We start from the raw sequence: 20,248 nt of genomic DNA, 5'->3' as shown, positions 1-20,248 counted from the left end.
CACAAAACCGAATACCCTAGCCCTGCCCCTTCCCCGAGGCCCCGCCCCTGCTCACTACATTGCCTCTCCCTCAGTGGCTCAGTCTCCTCTGCCCTCATTCACTTTCACTGGGCTGGGGTGGGGGTTTGGGGTGTGGGAGGGGATGAGAGCTCTAACTGGGGGTGCTGGCTCTGGGGTGGGGCCAGAAATTAGGGGTTTAGGGTGGGGGGGCCCCAGGCTTGTGCAGGGAGTTGGGAATGAGAGGTTTGGGCTGCAGAAGGGGGCTCCAGGGTGGGAGTGGGGCTGAGGGATTCGGCGTGCAGTAGGTGGCTGCAGGCTAGGGTGCAGGGGGAGGTGAGGGCTCTGGGATGGGGCTGGGGATGAGTGGTTCAGGGTATGGGAGGGGGTTCTGGGCTGGGGCAGGGGGCTGGGGCAGGGGGCTGGGTGCAGGGGGAGTGAGGGCTCTGGGGGGGCAGGGATGAGGGGTTTAAGGTGCAGGAGGAGGCTCTGGGATGGGGGGGCTCAGAGCTGGGGCAGGGGGTTGTCGCTTGGGTTTGGGGCACTGGCTTACCTAGAGCAGCTCCTGGTCAGCGATGTAGTGGGTGGGCTGAGTCAGGCTGCCTGCGGGTCCTGGCACCAGGCTGTGTGCGCCCTGGAAGTAGCTAGCAGGTCCATGTCCTGGGTGGGGGGAGGAGGTTCCACACACCACTCTTGCCTGAAGGGACTCCCCCTCGCCCCTGGCTCCAGCTCTCATTGGCCGGCAACTGGCCGATGGGATTTTGGAGCCTGGGCTCAGGGTGGAGGCCATGCGTGGAGCCCCATGGTCCCCTCTGCCTAGGAGCCCCGAGCCAGACCTGCTGGCCGCTTCCAAGCCACAGTGTGGTGCGAGCCAGGACAGGTAGGGACTAGCCTGCCTTACCACCGCAGCACAGCCAACCAGAGTTTTAACAGCCTGGTCAGCAGTACTGACCGGAGCCGCCAGGGTCCCTTTTTGACTGGGAGCTCTGGTCAAAAACCGGACACCTGGTCACGTTACCTAGATCATGGGGTCACACACAGACAGACACACACACACACACACACATTCTCTCTCTCTCTCTCTCCCCGTAGCTGTTCATCTGCCCTTTGGGGACTGGCCTCAGAAGAAACAAGCTGGCTGTCAGTACACTCAACTTCTATTCAGTCCTCATGCAGGTTCCAGGATTTCCTCACTCTCTTTCTCCACAGACATGGGGATGTGAGTTGGGGGAAATCTCTGCCCAACTGGGGGAGCTGTGGCCTTCCTTTCCTGTGGGGTGAGGGAAACAGAGCTATTCCTATCAGGATTAGGAAGATTACTAACCCACATTAATGAATTGCCCTCCTAACCCCATTTGTATTTAAGGGGAAAGTGTCTAAATAGGGGGAGAGTTTACATTTTTAACTGCCACCTTGTCTGGTCTCCCAGTGCATTTAGTCTTATTTGTGGCTTTTAGATTGCAAACTCTTAGGTACAGTGACTATTTTTATGTATGCCTATTATAGCACATCACTGCATCCACTAGCTAATTAATAAAAATAATTAAATTGACCTCTGTTGTTCCTACTGACTTCCATTGAATTGCACTATGGGTTAATTTAGCCCATTGCGTTGCACAGTAAAGACAGCTGGGGGAGAGTAATTAAAAAACAGATTTTGTGTGTTCCTTGCCATGAAAAACACCCTCACTTATTGCTGAGGGTTGGTGTGTCTGAGATTAAGGATAGAAAATATGTGAAATGGGAAAGGTCCTGGGATGAGAGAGTGAATTGGAAAGATCCTAGGATATTCAGGGAAAGAAAGATGAGTAGAAAGGAAAGATAAATTTGGGCCTTAGTGCCAAAGAGATGAGGACCCAGAGAAAGAGGGTTATGTTGTGGTAACTGGTCTAAACAAAAAAAAAGATGTATAGCTAATTCTACTTTCACGTACACATGTGAAAATCAGGAGTTCAGGGGAAACTACATGGAGTTCAGGGGAATTATGCTGATGTGAGGGAGCCAGAGAAAAACGTGGGAGTTCTTGGGATTTGGTGGGAGGGAGAGAAAAATGTGAAATTGGGGTAAAGAGCAGAGGAGAGGGATGCAATGGAAATGAAAAATGTGAGAACTGGTGAAGGAAATGGGGGTGAGGAAATATACTAAAAACAAGGGAGAAATGGGTAGAAAGAAGGACAAAACTGTACAGAGTTAGAGTTAAAGGAAAAATCAGGATAACACAAACCTTTATGGTTAGTCATTTATTTTTATTTTTTTCAATGTTGCTCTGTGTTTTCTGATGCAATTGTAATGAAGTGGGGGAGGGCAGAAAAGGAGAAGAATGCTAAGGCTTTGTGGTGGATGTAGAAGATAGTAGGACACAAGGCAAAATAATGGAGGTTAGGAATCTTGATTCAATATGGAAGGGGAAATCAGAGGCCATTGTAGGGCGGAAGTTTCCAAATTTATCTAGGAAAATAGGCCTAGGAAAGCTGAGGAACCATGATGACATGCATGATATCTTTACAATATTGTACTGAATCATCATGCAATGTTATGACATAGAAATCTAAATGTAGCCATTTGTAGCGTTTATATATGAATGAAGATTTGGCACTCCAAATCACTACAGGATGAGGGAAGAGTGCCACCTGCAGACTCACCAGCACGGTTTCCTGCAGCATCTTGGTATTCTGTGGATTTCTCCTATTCAAATGCAGATTTGCCCTGAACCTGCTTAGTTTATGAGTGGGAGTGAATCACAATAAAACAGAGCATGGCTGCAGGTCATAGCATGGAGTATTCACTGATGTTATACTGTACATTGAGATGTACCATCAATTTCCATTTATTTATATATCTGTGTCATTGCAGAGTTATAAACACTGCTTTCATGAATTATGTATACTGGAAATAAAGAGCAGCCCACATCATTTCACATTATTTTAGATCAGATATTTTAGGACAGCACTGATCCTGCTCTTTTTTTTCTGGCAGGAAGCTTCAATTTGTGTACCTGAAAGGGGAAACAGTTAATTTATATTGTCCTCTCTGGGTAGTTTTCCAAAATAGATACTTCCTTCCTCACCTACAGTGCCTCTGACTCTATTTTTAATTTTCACATCACCTTTATGTGATGAGTACATGAGCAGTTATTCAGATTTGCTAGTCATATTCTGAGATAAATTATAGAACATAGGTTTCTGCAGTGGTGAGCAGCCAGGATCTATTAAGCATTGATCTCTTTTCATGTCAGCAAATATGGAAATGAAAGGGAAGAGGGAAGCCTGGAGCAGAAGAGTAATTGGAACCTGTTGTGTTTCACGCACCTCAAGAGATGAGGGGGAAGGGGAAACATTGTAATGGTGTGGCCCACTCTTTATTTAGAGTATACACAACTCATGACAGCAGTTTTTATAACTCTAAAAATTGCACTTAATAAATATGAGAAGATACAGATTTTCTTGATTACTTAAACCTAAATGTTTATTCAAACTTTCATGAGACGTTTGTCTTAATTTAAACAGAGCTAAACTGCTGAACTGATGCCATTTTTTTGATGTGGACTCAGTACAGATGAAACGAGTTTTAATAACATCCAAACTCATTTAGTTTGCAAATATATTCTACAGAGGATTTACTTCATGGTTTGGTTACTATAATCAGAAATTAACTGACATTAGTTTTTCATAGGTAGATTATATTTGAGAGTTTTATACTTCATTTCATGTAATAAAATGATGTTGATTTTAATTTAATTTTTTTTTCAAAAGAAACCTGTAAATATTGTTAGTGTAGTTCATAGCAATGAAGTATTACTTGTATTTTCCTTTTTGGTATTGATGTTATAGGGATGTTGGAGACACTAACACATTGTGGATATTGTTGCTGAGAGAAGGAGACGGAAAAAGATAGGTTTGAAACACAGCCTGCAAAATGGCACAAAGCCAATACACTGAAAAATGGCAAACATGTCACATGCAACAGCTGGACACAGAAATATTTCTCTTTAATTTGGAAGGATAAAATTTTTTTCTCAGCAGGCCACTCTCTAAAGAGTACAACATCAAAGAGGGTGGATCCCACCAGTCAAACATCATCTGGCTCCAGTATGGAGCAAAATGAATGAACTGTCAGGACTTTTTTCCAGTGTATATGTTTTTGCCAAGTGAAAAGTAAAAGGTTCAGTGGCTTGTTCTGATCACAGACCAAATCCTGATAATGGAAAGCTGATTCCCCAAAGTCTTCCTCTGATCAACTGACAGGAGATGTCTGAAGAAGACCCCAGATTGATTGATGGTCCACTTTGTATTGATGGCCTCTGCCACCCTTAGAGATAAGTGAGATATGCCAAGTGCCTAACAGCTCTGGAGGGCTCCTGTGACTGTGACTTGAACATGTTCTAATCTACTGTTCTAATCCTCACAGAAACCCCAGTAATCTTCTAAAGAAACTTAACCTGATACTTACCAATACCTGACCTGCACAGTGACAAGAAAAAAATCCATTTCACATTGTCCAAAACGTGTCGACTGCAAATACCAATACTGAGTTACTGTTCATGGACTCTTTTCAGCTGTTTTTTCTGAATCCGACTTCAGCCTTGAAACAGGCTTAACTGCAAATTAAACATTATCATGCTGATTTACTAATATTTCTGTAATCTAATTGAAGTAAAGAATTGATACAACACATTTATTTTTCAGTATTAAACTACAGCAACACAGTTTTTACAGCCATTACTCATTTGTTTTATGAGGAATCTCAGGCGTAGTTTATCATATATTTTATTACTTGACCTTTTAATCATCATCTTGGGAACTTGGCATTCCAGACATTCCAAAATATTCAAAACTAAAAATAACAATGTGCTTCATTATTTAAAACTTGCATAAAGAAGTTAAGTATAATTTTTTTTAAAAAATTAACTCCCTTGTTCACTACAAATATGAACAGGTCTTTCAGAAATGTGGGATTCAAAAAGCATTTAAATAGTTATTATTATAACAGAGCCTAGAAGCAACTCAGGTTATGGCTCCATTGAGATAGGTGCTATACTAATGCATAGTAAAAGACAGTCCCTGCCCTGAAACACCGAGAAGACAAACAAAGGGTGGAAGAAAATATTATCCCTATTTTTACAGCTGGGAATTGAAGACAGAGAACTTAAGTAACTTGCCCAAGGTCACAAAGGAACTCTATGGCATATCTGGGAATTGAACCACAATCTTTTGAGTCCTGGTGCGGAGTCTTAGCCTTAAGCACAAGACTATTTTTTCTTTTCTGACCTACTTATTCGCTGCTGGATCACAACCAGCTTAATCAGTAATGATCTCAGGGGAACATGATACCATATTTCCCTACCGTTGCTTGAAAATTAAGTTGTTTCCAGTATGGGCTTTTATTTAAGAATCTCTGTTTTTTACAGAAAAAGCTTTCACGGATTGTTAATTTTATTTATTTTTAATTTCATTTTTTCTTGGAATATATTTAAAACATGAAATAGGTAAGTCAAAGTGCAACCCATGGAGGTCTACGTTGTGTCTTGTGATCTCTCTCATCTTCAACATGGAGGTATAGGCCATCAAGATTACAGGCCTGCATGCCCTTAGCCTCTCAGATTGAGATAAAGCATTATACGCTGGAACTTGAAGATCGTAACTGGGACCTATAGTCCCCATGGCTAGACCTCCATATTGAATATGAGTGGGATGACAAGCTGCATTGAAGAACTCTTTAGGCTGCACTTTAATGGGCCTGTTTCATGGACTATGACTGTTAAGGCCTGATCCATAGTCATTGAAGTCAATAGATTTACCCGACTGACCTCATTTGGATCAGGCCCTTCATGATGGTTCTGGCAAATCTGGCCTTCACTTGGACGAAATGTAGGCACTCTGGGTATAAAAGAAACAGAGAAACTCTTCACTGAATTATGCACAGACATCTACACGTCTATAGAGGAAAATTCCACTCATTTTACCCAATCCAACAGTGTGTGAAACCAGAAGCCCTTCTCACCAGTAATAAACTGTGAAATCTACTTATTTGGAAATAAAATATAATTACATTTGGGATTTCTGGACCTCCTACTCTTGCCACTGGTGCACCTTATTGGAAGTGACAGTATTTGTGACACTGGCAGAGTAGGATCCTTAGGTAAGAAACTGTAAACCAACTTCTAGCCTATTTTAAAGCAGAGGGATTCTGAATGATTGTCATTTAAAATGTTTGTAGCTCCACTGAAGTAAAATACCAATCTTGCTTTTGTTATTAATTAGTAAAAATATCTTTGTAGCACTCCTCCCTGGGTGCATTAGCAACACATCCGCCTTACAGTGTCGGTTCAAAAACTAGCTGGGCTACTTGAATAGGTACTTTATGCACATTGTTTCCTGTATGTTCTTTCATGGAATATCCTTGGGCATAATTCACATGATACATGTCCATGAGGAGACTGTGGATAGAAACACAGTGAAAGAATTTGTACTACTTGTTTCTTTCCTTCCACAATGAGAAGCTCACCTTGCATCTGATCCTGGAGATTTTCTTCCATTCTACCTCTTCCTTGGTTGGGCCCTGGGATCCAGTAACAGTCTTTCATCCTTGGTCCCCATTACCTCTCTCAGAGCCATGGAGCTGGTAAGTAGGATGACCAGATAGCCGGTGTGAAAAATCGGGAAAGGGGGGTAGTAGGTCCCCTACACACTATGGTGATATGAGAGCTATCACAAATTGTAAAATAGATAAAAGAAAGAATAAGAGACTTGAACTACAAAGTAGGAGAAAAAATATCTTGGTTCCTTAATCTAACAGAGCTCCACAGATTTTAAACCAACAACCATGCCATATGCTCTAGATAGCGATTGCTTTAATGTTTCTTTAAATATCATAAGAGAAATGTTGGGTCTGGGGTTTTGCAAGTGTAAATTCTGTCACTTATGATAATACAGGCTTGTGCAAAGCTGTGCATGCACAGTTTGAAGCCACATTTTTAAAACGTAGCCCACAGCAAATGTAGTAGTAGTGGATCAACTGAGCAGCTCTCTCAGCATGTCCCCAACCCCCAGCTGCCATGGAGACAGGCAGAGCTGAAATCTGAGGTATGTAAGGGAAACAGAGCTCTCCTGCAAAGTCTTTACAAACCATCTGCCCCACTTGCACAGTGGAATCAAGGCAATTCTTCTGTGTTTAGAGTCTTTTATTTATGAGCACCTTTTGGCCCTAAGTGACTTCCCCAAGATCACAGTGAACCAAGAGAAGAACTCTGGAGGTGTGACTCCCATTCCCCTGCTTTAATCACCAGAAAACACTGCCTCTCTTGCAGCCTAATAATTTAACCCACCAATACCTGTTCTTATACCAGCTGCCAATGGTCTAAAGTAGTGTTACTCAACCACCGGTCTGTGGTCCCTTAGCTGGGACCTCCCTGACACAGTTGAAGAAGGCAGCAAGTCGGTCCCTGGCATCAAAAAGGTTGAAAAACACTGGTTTAAAGCACTGATCTGAAACATTATTTGTGCTTAAATATCTTTACTCCTTTAATTTTTTGCCCAGTTGGATTTGACTGTATGAATATGAGGTAAAAAGAACTTCTCAGTTAAACAAAGGAGCAACAACATAGGGATAAGGAATTAACTGACTTCTTTTTAATGACATAGGATGTTGGGATTGTTTGGTAAGGTTAATATAGATATTAAAGGTGGTGGAGGTCATGTCTTCATAAGCAATGATGTAACAAGGATCAGCTTGGTTGTCCTTGTTCTCTGGCCCACGGTCCATTTTAGGAATTGTAACACCTTCTCATATGAATAATACCAATAATTTCAGTGGGACTATTCACATGAGCAATGGTTTGTAGTTTCAGGCACTTATTGGGCCTGGGTGCATGGGTCTTCTTCATTAAGGAGTTCACATATGGAACTCCTGCTCCCTGAGCACACCTGCTTGAGTTTCTGCTGCACCCAGCTGGATTTGATGTCAGGTTCCTCTCTCAGGATTATCACATCTTTGATCATTTGTATCCCTCTTTTTTTCATTATCTCTCCCTTCTTGGAACATTCTTCTTTTTTGTTCATTGCTTTTTGTGAGGATAGTTTATCTATGCACTGAGCCTAATTTAGCAAAATATTTGCTTATTATGCACTGTGTCCCAGGTAAATGAGACAGTGGAGAAGAAGTTGGAAAACTGCCTCAGCGTAGTCTGTGGTGATGCTACTTCAGCTGGCTGAATTGGTGCGGCCTCCACATGCCCTTGCTGCTATTGTGACTGCATCCATAGGAATGGGCAGTGGGGCACAATATGGATCTTCAAATACTAAACCCAAGCAAAATCTTCCAAATTGGAACTACTGGTACACTAAACACTGGCATTTGCTTTATTGTGTCACTGGAGCCTTTAAGAGGATACAAAAGCATATAGTAAGGAGGCCATAAAATGCTTTGAGGGGACCAAATCAGCTTTAATTTGTGTGTGTGTGTGTGTGTGTGCGCGCGCGCGCGCGCATGCACGCATACATTTCCTGAGTTTTGCCTTTGTGAACTGGTGAATGTTGCTTATTACAGCCCTAAAAATTACATTGCCTCCATGTCCTTGTCTCTGTGCTGGAAAAAATCTAGCTTTAGGGTACCAATTTCACACAAATTTAGTTTGAAGTCTGTAACGTCACCATGTAGAACCATATTGTTGAGTAGTACTAGCCCTTATTGTTATGTGGAAATCTCCTTTACACAGGGGACCTCCAGGTTTCAATGTCAAAATCTGAACGTTGAAACTTTTATTTAAAATCAACCGTTTTATGAACTCATCAGCTTTCCAGAATTAGATCTCTGTTCTGCAACCATTTACACATGAACATCTCTTTACATGAGTAGTCTCACTGAGGGCAATGAGACTACATGTGTGCATTTGCTGGATTGGGGTCGAAATGAGAGATGAAGCCTTTCCCCTAACACTGACAGTTCCAAACAATATTTATATTTTCATATGCTATAATCCTTTGAGATACATTAAGTCCAAGTAGTTTTCAATATTAGTTGGCAAATATTTTCTTTTTAAAAAAATGGCTAGAGGATGGTTGCTAGATTAAGGAGAAGAAACATTAAGCAGATATTGCAAGATGTAAAGTCCATACCAGATATGACTAACTGTAAAGAAGTGTTTAGGATAGCCTGGGCAGTTATAGATCATTGACTATCAAGATTGATTTATCTACATTTTTAAAGATGTGCAGAGGCTGCTGGGGAGGATCTCCAACAAACGTTCAAGAATGTTTCATCTTAAATTTCTTCCAAAGAGGCCTCCTGATGTTTCCTTACTGCTCACGTAGTTCAGATTCTTTTTCTGCTAATAATAATTAAAGACATTTTAAGTGCATCTAAAAATGTTTGGAAACCTTTGACTGTAGCAGAAAAGTGTGTGTGTGCAATATAAAGATTTGTAAAACAAAAAAATGTTTAAAAAACAAAAAGTTGACCTTGCTAAGTGACAACAATGGTAGTTACCTATCACATTATTTACAAAATTCAAACACTTAAAAGTACACCTCTACCCCAACATAACGCTGTCCTTGGGAGCCAAAAAATCTTACCGCTTTATAGGTGAAACCCTGTTATATCAAACTTGCTTTGGTCTGCTGGAGTGCACAGCTCACCCTCCCCTGCCCCTGGAGCGCTGCTTTACTGTATTGTATCTGAATTTGTGTTAAATCGGGTTGCGTTATATTGGGGTAGAGGTGTATATTAATAGTTAAGGACAAAGTGTCTATGTACCTTTCTATCTATAAGGCCCACTTACTGTAGTACCTTATACTGTCCAAATAGGAATGATGTGTTTGTTTTTATTATCAAGTATTAATGAATGAATATTTCATCACAACCCAACCACTTTAATACTAATCCAGGAGTTCTTGGTTTTTTATATCTGTCCCTAGATAGTCTTTTTGAGGCATATTTTAACGTTCAAATATCAAATTAATCTGTTTATCAACTGAGAGTAGAATGTTTAGTAAAGCACTTATAACTGACATTTCTTGGAAATAATATCTATATAGCTGAAGAGAAAAGCCATGTAACATTATCAGCTTATGGTAAAATTAGTTATGGATGTGTCAGTGTAATACACCTATACATGGATATTTTAAATTATTTTTCAAAATAGTTCTTGTTTGTATTCTGATTTTACTGATGTAATAATAATAATAATTTTGCATCAAATTTAAGGTTACTGTGCTGTGATGGAACATGAATTTCTTTGTGCTTGTGTTTGTTTATTGTATAGCTAGTGTAAAATGTATTATGTGTTTATCTAATTATTGCCTTTCTTTTAAATGGTGAGTTTTGTAAATGATGTGCTTGGGGAATTTCCCATGTTTGTGAGTTTGGCTTTGGTCTTTTTCATGTTTTGTTTTGTGTAGGTGAATAAAGAGATGATTTTCAAATCTTCGGTAAATAGGATGAGTGGTTTACCAGATTAATAAATCAAAGGAGAGACCAACACTGGCTAAATTTCTAATTATTTTAGTGATGCTTCCTCATTCAGTGTGTCTCTGTCAAAATAGTCATATTTCCTAAGCAACTGAGTTAGCTGCTCACACACAGTGCAGCTCACTTTTGCTCTGAGTGCTGATTAGAAGTGCTAAAAAATAAATAACGTATTAAGACATTTTATTCTATAGCCTTAGCTAATCTCCTGCACCACAGTGCCTCCCATTCAAGACACTGAACCATGCTGTGTTTAGTTTCAGCACTTGTAACTAATGTAACTAATACTGACGCTTTACATTTACATAGCACATTTTCATCTATAGATCTCAAAGTACTTAACAAAAATGAATAATCATCATTATTCTCATTTTATGTGTGGCCTAAATAAATCCAGGATTTCAAGCCATTTGCATGGTAGAGACCAGGTTTATAACCTTAGGGCTTGATCCTGCAAAGCGCCAAGCGCTGTAGTCCTGATCTATCCAAGCACTTTAGCATGTGCTTAACTTTAAATACATTAATAGTCAACTCCCTAGAAATCAATAGGATCAATACTGGGCTCCAAAACTCTCTGCAATATAAATTGTTAGTTACTTTGCCTAATTATAACCTATTTTCTTCAAATAAAGAATGTGCTTGAGTTGTCAGAGATCCAACCATCGGGAAAGCTTGAAAGATTTGGAATAAGATGTTATTGAGACAGAGGGAGACAAAAGTCAAAATTTTCCAACTAAATGTAGACTATGGGGATGGACTTGGGGTTAAAAAGCAAACCACATCTTAAGTTAAGGATCATTGCTAATTTTTGTATAAATAGTGAATGTTTTAAATTCTAAAAAAAAAATAAAATTTTGAGAAGCATCTAGAGCAGTTTTGCAAGTTTTATATATTCTATAAATATTCTATAAATTCAAGTTCTATAAATATTTTGTCCCATATTTGTCTTTTGTCCTTGGGTTTTGGTTTGTATTTTTCTCTCAACATTTTCACCATTTGAAGTATCGTTATTTAGTTATTATTTATCTACTGATTAAGGTCTTTAACACAAGAAAGGGGATAAAAAATGCCCATCCACTACTCTAGGTTAACATCATTTTCATAATACAATTACACAGATAGCAGCAGCTTTCCCAAAACAAATAACTAACCACTGATATAAGGTCAGAGTACCACAGCATACTCACAAATCCCAGCCTTTATTACACCCAATTCTCTTTGCCAAAAACCTAAATGAAAATATGGGTATTGCAATAGGTCCCGAAGGACTGGATATTTTAGCCCCTTTGGGAGGGCATTGGATTCCATAGTTGGAGGGCCCCTTACAAAGAAACTCCTACAGGCAGCTTCCGGTCTCTAAAATTGAGGGAAAACTTTTGAAAATCTCATCCTTGCTGCATATTATAGTTACCATGACCTTATATGTGTCATATCAATATAGATAGCAAAAAGTAAAAAAATCCTTTATCAATGGTAAGAATTAATTTGCAGAGTTTGGGGGTTCTAGCCCTCTCTTTGCTGCCTTTAAACATAAATAAAAGTATAATTTTAATAGTCACTTTTAGAATCTGAATGTAGAACCATATACATTTTCTCTTTAAAAAATTCCACTGTTAGGGCCAGCCTTTCCTCTTTTTGCAAGCAAGGAAGACAAGAGGTCAGTTAAGTTGTACGCTAATACTTTTTATTGGGTTAAGTGGAAAAATAAAATGCAGGCAGACTTTCAAAAGACACAATCCTTCATTAGGCCATGGAAAGAGAACAAAGCTAAGCAACAGATTCTGAGGAAAGAACTTGACTGAACTAACCATTTTTTCCCCTCACTGTCTTTCCTGTGAAATTGTATTTAACTACTTCACTGCTAGCTTGCCTCACTGTGCAGAAATGCTCCACCAAAATTTCAACCTGCCATTACAATTACTATGGCACTTCAGGACCTAGTACATCCAACAACACTGGAGAGGTATTTTGCCATGTACCTGGCATAATGATAATAATTGGAGATATATCTGTCTCCTAGAACTGGAAGGGATCTTGAAAGATCATTGAGTCCAGCCCGCTGCCTTCACTAGCAGGACAACTTGTACTGATTTTTGCCCCAGATCCCTAAGTGGCCCCCTCAAGGATTTAACTCACCACCCTGGGTTTAGCAGGCCAGTGCTCAAACCACTGAGCTATCCCTCCGTGCCCACCCGTTAATCAAGAGCCTAGATGGCAGCATCTGTGTGAAAATGATTCAGAGTTTTCTGAATGCATTTGCCATATATTGTCTGGCATATCGTTATTCATTTATTATTATTAATTATTATTATTTTTTGTGGCAGTGCCTAGGACATCAGCTTGTTTTGCAGGCGGGGGGGGGGGGTCTGATCCAAGCGGGAGGTGTGTGGTCTCATTTAAATTTAGTACATCACATATTCTCAGGGGCATACACAGAGGGAGGGGAGAGGCAGGGGAAGCAGGAACACAGAGCTCTTCCGGCCCCGGGACTGCAGCAGGGAGAGAGAGGGCGGCTTTCTCGCTCTCTCTCTCTGATGCGGTTCCAGGGCTGGAGGAGCGATGTGACCCTACCACACCAAGTACTTGTGGATACATTTATTCAGATGGCTCTACAGTGCCAGGGGTGGCTCCAGGCACCAGCACGCCAAGCACTTGCCTGGGGTGGTAAGCCACGGGGGGCACTCTGCTGGTCGCTGCAAGGGCGGCAGGCAGGTTGCCTTCGGTGGCATGCCTGCGGAGGATCCACTGGTCCCATGGCTTCGGCGGACCTCCCGCAGATTGCTGCTGAATTCGCGGGACCGGGGACCTCCTGCAGGCAAGCCACCGAAGGCAGCCTGCCTGCCGTGCTTGGGGCGGCAAAATACCTAGAGCCGCCCTGCACAGTGCATGTATTTTTGTTGAAATGGTGAGTGTATTGCTGTTTATTTCTATGCATATGGTGTACTCATGTGCACTGATGTGGTTTGATGTGTATAATATGTGTGTGTTTAATGTGCCCCTCCAAAAGCGGTCACATTTAAATTCATGCGCATGCCCCTGCATATTCTAAATAGTACCCAACTGCTTGGTTACAGTAGCTTTTTATTTTGCTTAGTAACCATTTTTCATAGATTTTTCAAGGATCACTTATATGCTATATTATCTAGTTTGAGAAGACTATTATTATTATTATTTTATTTTAATAATGATTTATTATAGTATTGCAGTTGTCCCCAAGGCTGCACTCAAGGATCAAGACCCCATTGTGTAGGGCTGTATATACAAGCAATTAAAAGACAAAACCTGCCCCCAAAAGAGAGTACAACCTTAGCATATGCCAAAAAACAAGCGGAGAAAAACAAACAGGGTAGATGAAACATTTATATTTGGGATAAGAAGCAGCAGTCTCAGCGCACCAACTGTCTAGTTGTTGTCTCCATTATATCCTGCTCAGAACACATTTAGCTTATGTAGCAGCACTGATGGCAACCTGGAAAGAGGTTGGTCATCTGCCCTTCATATACCTCATAGTCTGCTGCTACTCACTATGTCTATTCCTAAATGTTGGAAGGCGGTATTCTTGAGAAGGGGCTATAAAAATTAGAAAAGAGATTACTTTCAATAGTTTCAATAGAGCCCTCTTCCACTTTGACCTATACTCTGGCTCTGGACAAGAAAGTGTTGACATCTGATAATCTGAAACCAAGGGATTATAACTGCAAAATCATCATACATTTTTGCATTTAAATTTGACTATATAACCTCTTTAACTGTAAAACATCAATATCCTTTTGCATAGAGATTAATAAACAAGGAACAAGTCGTACCATATAAATAACCCTTATACAATAACCTCTTTTCAGTATCTGAACTGTACCAATAGCTCAGTGTACTACTTAAGATAAATTAAAACTGACTAAAGATAGGAAATGTTAACGTGATGCTTATTAGCAAAACTCACAAGAAATCAACAGTTATATTGGCTCAGAAGAGTGAAGGAAAGACAGTAAGCAGGTTGGATGCTGCTCCCAGCTCTGATTGAAAGAAACAACCTGGGGAGAAAGAGGGAGACGAATTGGTTGGATTCCACTCCCTTGCTCATATCAGGGAAAAGCACGGGGTGAGGAGGGGTGTGGGACCTAGAGAGGAGGCAAGTGGGTTCTCCAGCCGGAGTTGGGGAAAGAATACCTTATTTTCAGCATGGCAGCTTCTTCTGGAATCTGTTAAAAGTAATCCCAGAAGGGATGGATAAGTGAAAAGCCAAACCAGTCAAAGGTAAATGCAATTTATTAGAAGGCTAGCTTCGCTACAGGCATAGTATGCATATGTGTATGTGTAATATAGAGGGAAATGTATATAATATGTAAAAAGTGTAAATGTATATAATATGCCAGAGTAGCTCCATTCACAGTTTGTGTTAAAGTATAAATGTTCTACATTATAGCTGATTATGCTTTTTTCCCTGTCAGACCTGTTGCTTGAGTTAGACAAAAATGTAATGATATAGTGAATTTTAGACCTCAGCTGGGGTTTTGTGATTTAACAAATAGATAATGTAGCAATGTCCTTCTTGCTTTACTGTTAAAGGTCCTCTGCTTCAGGGCACTGTAGATTTTGGTTGTGGCATAACGGGAATAGGATTGCTGTGGGTTCATTTGAAATGGGGAAGACGCAGTTGTCTTTGGTGAGGGAACAGAACATCAGGTAATCAACATTTGTAGCAATTTTCCCTTCCTTTCCCTGCCATTAATCCCATAGAAAATATGATAGAGAAATTGTGATGTCTCCCAAACATAAGAAAAGCTAGCCGAGTTATGAAACTTTGCCCAATTTAGAGTTCCCGTCTGCTTTTATAGACATTGCTTCTACAGCTGTGGGGCAATATGGAGACATACAGAAAGTTAAATCATAGGTACAAGTCAGCAGTAAAATGAAGTAACAGTTACAGGGCCTGATCCAAAGCTGAATGAAGTCAGTGGAAGTCCAATTCACTTTGGATGAGGGCTATAATTCAGTTCATTTTTGTTTTATAAAGGGGATTATTTCTACTCAAGAGTGAAGCTTGAGTGAATTGGTACCAAGACATGCTCAGTGGCAGGTTCTAGCTGGTCATATTCAGAAAGTGTGGAAAGGCCTCTATTTGTCCATGTTTATCTATGAATGCTGGGTCCATTTACCCTCTCACCTGGTCTGCTGTTCTCATCCTTTTCATCTCTATCTTTTAGAATTCATGGCCTACAGGGGGATATTAGCTCTATGAATGGGATTTTATTTTTGCGTCAGTGTAAGCCATGTTGCTATGCAAGGCACCATATAAATACCTTTAATAAATAAATATATAAGCATTATGTGAAAAACTGTTTAGACAAATTTTGCCAAGATGGTTCCAGCCAAACACTGTTAGTCATTAATTTTTCCTTCTCCCTCTCTTTGTGGGCACATTTCCTGTAAAACTTTCCCCTCTCCGTTACATAAGTTTTATTCATTGTAGGATATTTGCCTATATTTGTACAATAAATTAGCATGTATTTATATGAAAAAGGATGTCAGTTCATGTTTTTGTTAGTTAATAACAAGGTACCACACATGGAAAAAACAACAAATGAAAAACATCAAGAACATTTACTTGTCCTTTTTAAGGGTCCTGTGGCACCTTATAGACTAACAGACGTATTGGAGCATGAGCTTTTGTGGGTGAACACCCACTTCGTCAGATGCATGTATTCACCTATGAAAGCTCATGCTCCAATACATCTGTTAGTCTATAGGGTGCCACAGGACTCTTTGCTTCTTTTGCAGCTCCAGACTAACATGGCTACCCCTCTGATACTTGTCCTTTTTAGACACAGGTCTTTCTTCCTCTGAGACACCCTTAAAGCCCTGAGGATTCCTGCTATATTCACCTAATTATTCCATCACTTCTTAGCTCTTGGATTAGTTGGCCCTCCAGTTATAAATAACTTATATGGGTCATTGTAGAAGACTCACTTTCCCCTTCATCATCTCCCAATGATGAATACATTGCCTCTGAAGAAATCCCTGCCTTTCTCAACCAGGAGCAAAGAAACAAGGTCAGGTTGTAAGCTCATATCTCCCATGTGATAGGGCGCTGTGTTACTGCTGACTGGCCCTGTTTGGTGCATTTAATGTGTGCATGGTTAAAAGCAGTTTGGTTTTTTAAAATGATGATTGAAACACATTTACATTGATTTATTTAATATCATTTCTGGATCAATCCTGCCAACATAAAATGGAGTTTATGGAATTGATGATGTGTTTTCTTTTTAAAGCTTCAATTTAATATATGTACGTTTCCCTGTTTTATTAGTTGAACTAATGTTTAAAAGGGCAGATTATTTTTAGTATGCTTAGATGTTTTTCTGCAAGCATATCATGAAAGAAAGTGCTCTTAAAGGGACAGGAATTAGTAAGTAGGCAATCTCAACAGATTTGGCGATCAGGTTTGGTTTGGATAAGCAGCCAACTGTTTGAGTGCCGATCTGAAACTTAACCAAACTGTCCAAATGTTTTGCAAAATTTGATTATAAAGGTTGTGAGAACAGGCTCTCACACTGTAGTCTAGGTCTTCTGGATCCAATCCCAATCCCAGTGCATCTGTGTATGAAAAATAGTGGAGAACTAAAAGCTAGCCTAATATTGCAGAGCCTCCAAAGAGGTTTGATTCTTTTTGTTTCTAGGAGGACACAATAAGTAGAGGGCAGTGGGGTTCTTTTGTAAACCTCAGACTGGTTTTCCTGTCCTTAGCAGAGATGTCATCTTTAAGAAAACATAGATCCTTCAAGACTGATTTCTCATTTGCTACCTCAAAAATTGTACTTTTAATTACTCTTTCTCCTTTCACTTCCATTAATTTTAGTACTATTAATCTTAGGGCTCCCCAATTGATTAGTATTTGCTGTGTTATACTCTATACCATCCTGCCCTGAAGTACAAGCTTTTGCTGCATTTAAAATGTGAAAGAAGTGATCCTTGTTTAGGGATTAAAATAACGAGGACTCCAGTGGCATCTTAAAGACTAACAGATTTATTTGGGCATAAGCTTTCATGGGTAAAAACCCCACTTCTTTAGATGTTTAGGAATGACTAACCCTAGCTCACTTGTTCCAGCCATTTCAATGCAGCCTTCACATCCAGATTTTCTTGTTTATCTGGCAGTTCATTATTTAAGGCTGGCCTGTCAAAAATAGGTTAAATATTCTTTGGGAAACATGGTCACATCTTTGAGACACCACAAATATGTTTAATATAAAAAGATTGGCTTGATAAGAGGAACATGATAAACTTGCATCACCAAAAATATTGCTCTGTTACTCCATTTGTATTTCTAAGGGCATCAATAAGCAGTGACAAATCTCATGGCAATAAATTTCTGGAACAGGCACACAGAGACACTGGCAAAGCAGTGAAAATGATTGCTGATGATTCATTCTAACTACTTGACCTTCTGACCTCTCCTCCAGATATATGACCAAGATGGGACACTGCAGCACTTTATTGATGGCGGGGAACCCAGTAAGTCAAGTTGGATGAGGTATATCCGATGTGCAAGGCATTGTGGGGAGCAGAATCTAACAGTAGTTCAGTACAGGTAAAGTATGTCTTGAATTATTCACTGCAAGAAAAAGTCCTTGAAATGAAAAATCAGAAGTGTAATTATCACCAGTTCACAAACAGTTGTTGGGCTTTCTTGAATGGCTTCATTTTGTACAGTGCAAACTCAGTAGTGTAGATTTAAGAGCTCTTAAGTTTGGTTGTCAAAAGCTGAGGAGGGGGACATCATTGAGAGCACTTACTACAGGGCTGATTCTGATCTCACTGATGTTCCTGATGATTTAAACCCTATGTCATTAGAAGAGGAATGTGTGCAGATCACATTGTACAAAGCAATCTGCACATCCTTTGAGTAGTCTCAGTAGACTGCTCTGGAAAGAGTAGTTTGCTTGAAGAATTGTCCCTCTCTTACAATAAATAATTATGTTAGGGGAGACGGACGTGGAGAAGGCCTCATTTGAAATGAAAACATCAGACTTCAGTGTTCAAAATTCTGTTTGGGGAAAATCATTGGGCATTTATGACCCAAATATGCATCAGCTGAATGCACCTGTCAGCCAAGATGGTCTTGTGGCCTATGCCTATGATGTCAATAGCAAGTGAAGGTTATAACAAAATAAAAATGAGAATGTAAAACAGAATGTGTAAAGAAATTATGGCTCCCATTTCTCCCCCTACAAACAATAGGAAAAAACCTAGAAAATGTGTTACATAAATATATGATCTCAGCCATAAACAAATCTTTCCCCTTCAGAATCAGAAGCAACTGTTTGGCTTTATTAAATGTTATAGCAAGTACATCAAAGAATGTTTGGGAACTAAGCTGAGCACTCCTGCTGTTGGCTATTTATTTTGGGTTTTCTTTTTTTTAATGACGGGTTTTAAACTTATTTATAATATTTTAAATATTTTAACAAATGTGAATGCAAACAAAAATGAAAAATACACACAGTTTGATGATTTTCCTTTAGGGTGCCAGTTTAGCAATGATAAAAGGGCCCAATAGCATTTTTCAACTTTGTTTCTGGCCCCTTGTCAAAATACAGTAACAATTCAAAGAAGAATATATGACAGTGCTTTATTATATTATTACAAACTTTTATTGTAGTCTTAAATATTTATATTTTTAGCTATAATTTTGATGGTTCATTTTTTAAATGGTCTGTTTAAATTAAGGTCGTCTCTGTGTTGTAAAGAACAATTTTGGTTGGTAGTCCAGGTATATTATGAACCACTGAGACAACCGTGTTTGAGTATGTGAACTATGTGTAGAGTGTGTGTGTGTGTGTGTATACATACATATAGATGAAAAACATAAATGAAATATGGGCATGAGAAAGTCATTACACATCTGTCAATATTAAGTACATTTTACAACTCTGCTTTCATGATGGAGCTTTTACTTAGAGTTCCCTCTGTTGATCTGTTTTTGATTACTTCAGATCTTTGTAAAATGAACTACAAAAACACAATTTAAAAAACTGGCATCCATCACCAGTGACTGAAGCCAAGTGTAAGAAAATAGAAAAGTTGGACACTGAAAAACCGGTCTAATTTTTATTGTACATGGACATCCTCCTCACAGAAAGTCAGCTGGTTTAAATTCATTCTGTTATGATTTGTAATATCTAAATGGAATTTTCTTCAAAGCACTCTTGATTGATTGACCCTTAGCTGAACGTTTTGTTTTTATTTTGAGGCTGACAATAATGTTTGTTGGCATGTGTTCTGCTTCAACTGCGTTTGGACGCCATGAAGCTATCTTTATGAGTCATCCAACCACAATACTAAATACATGTCAGCAAAGGAAATATTATCCAAAAAGGGAACAATCCCTTTGATGTACTTCAGCATGCAGAGATTTTTGCGAGTTTTGGAAGCTCTGTACGCTTGTAAGGAACGGTGTACCCTTACACATTTTTTTTCGGCCTACTCCAAGCTTCACAGACCACCCATTGCTCAAAAACAGTTCTGCTCTTTCAGCGGCAAAGTGTGTCATTTGGTTTTAGCACATTCATTTGCTGGGCTGCTGTGTTTATATTAAGGGAAGCCAAACTGAGAGATGAAATGTTACAAGGGTGAAGTACAAAGTAGACTTGATTTTTCTCAAGTTAGGAGATGCTGGTGATTTATAGCATGGCTCCAATTTTGATTTTTATGTAACAGTGGAAAGAATTAATAACATGTACAGCTTTGGGAGAAAGCGAGAAAGAGGAGCAGAGTAAGAAAGTGAGAGAGA

The 20,248-nt window shown here is 39.6% G+C and overlaps 1 protein-coding gene across 3 annotated transcripts in view; it reads left to right on the top strand.

Annotated features, from left to right (window-relative positions):
• Positions 1-20,248, top strand: part of PRDM6 (PR/SET domain 6) — a 90,379-nt gene that overhangs the window by 43,347 nt on the left and 26,784 nt on the right. For all 3 annotated transcript variants that reach the window (XM_030567801.1, XM_030567799.1, XM_030567802.1), the window contains exon 4: positions 17,919-18,046. In XM_030567801.1, coding sequence (XP_030423661.1) covers positions 17,919-18,046 — 128 coding nt within the window. The remainder of the gene's footprint in view (positions 1-17,918; positions 18,047-20,248) is intronic.

The sequence above is a fragment of the Gopherus evgoodei genome, chromosome 6 (genome assembly GCF_007399415.2).
Source record: "Gopherus evgoodei ecotype Sinaloan lineage chromosome 6, rGopEvg1_v1.p, whole genome shotgun sequence".
NCBI classification, from domain to species: Eukaryota; Metazoa; Chordata; order Testudines; family Testudinidae; genus Gopherus; species Gopherus evgoodei.
This window is presented reverse-complemented; position numbering and strand designations above follow the sequence as displayed.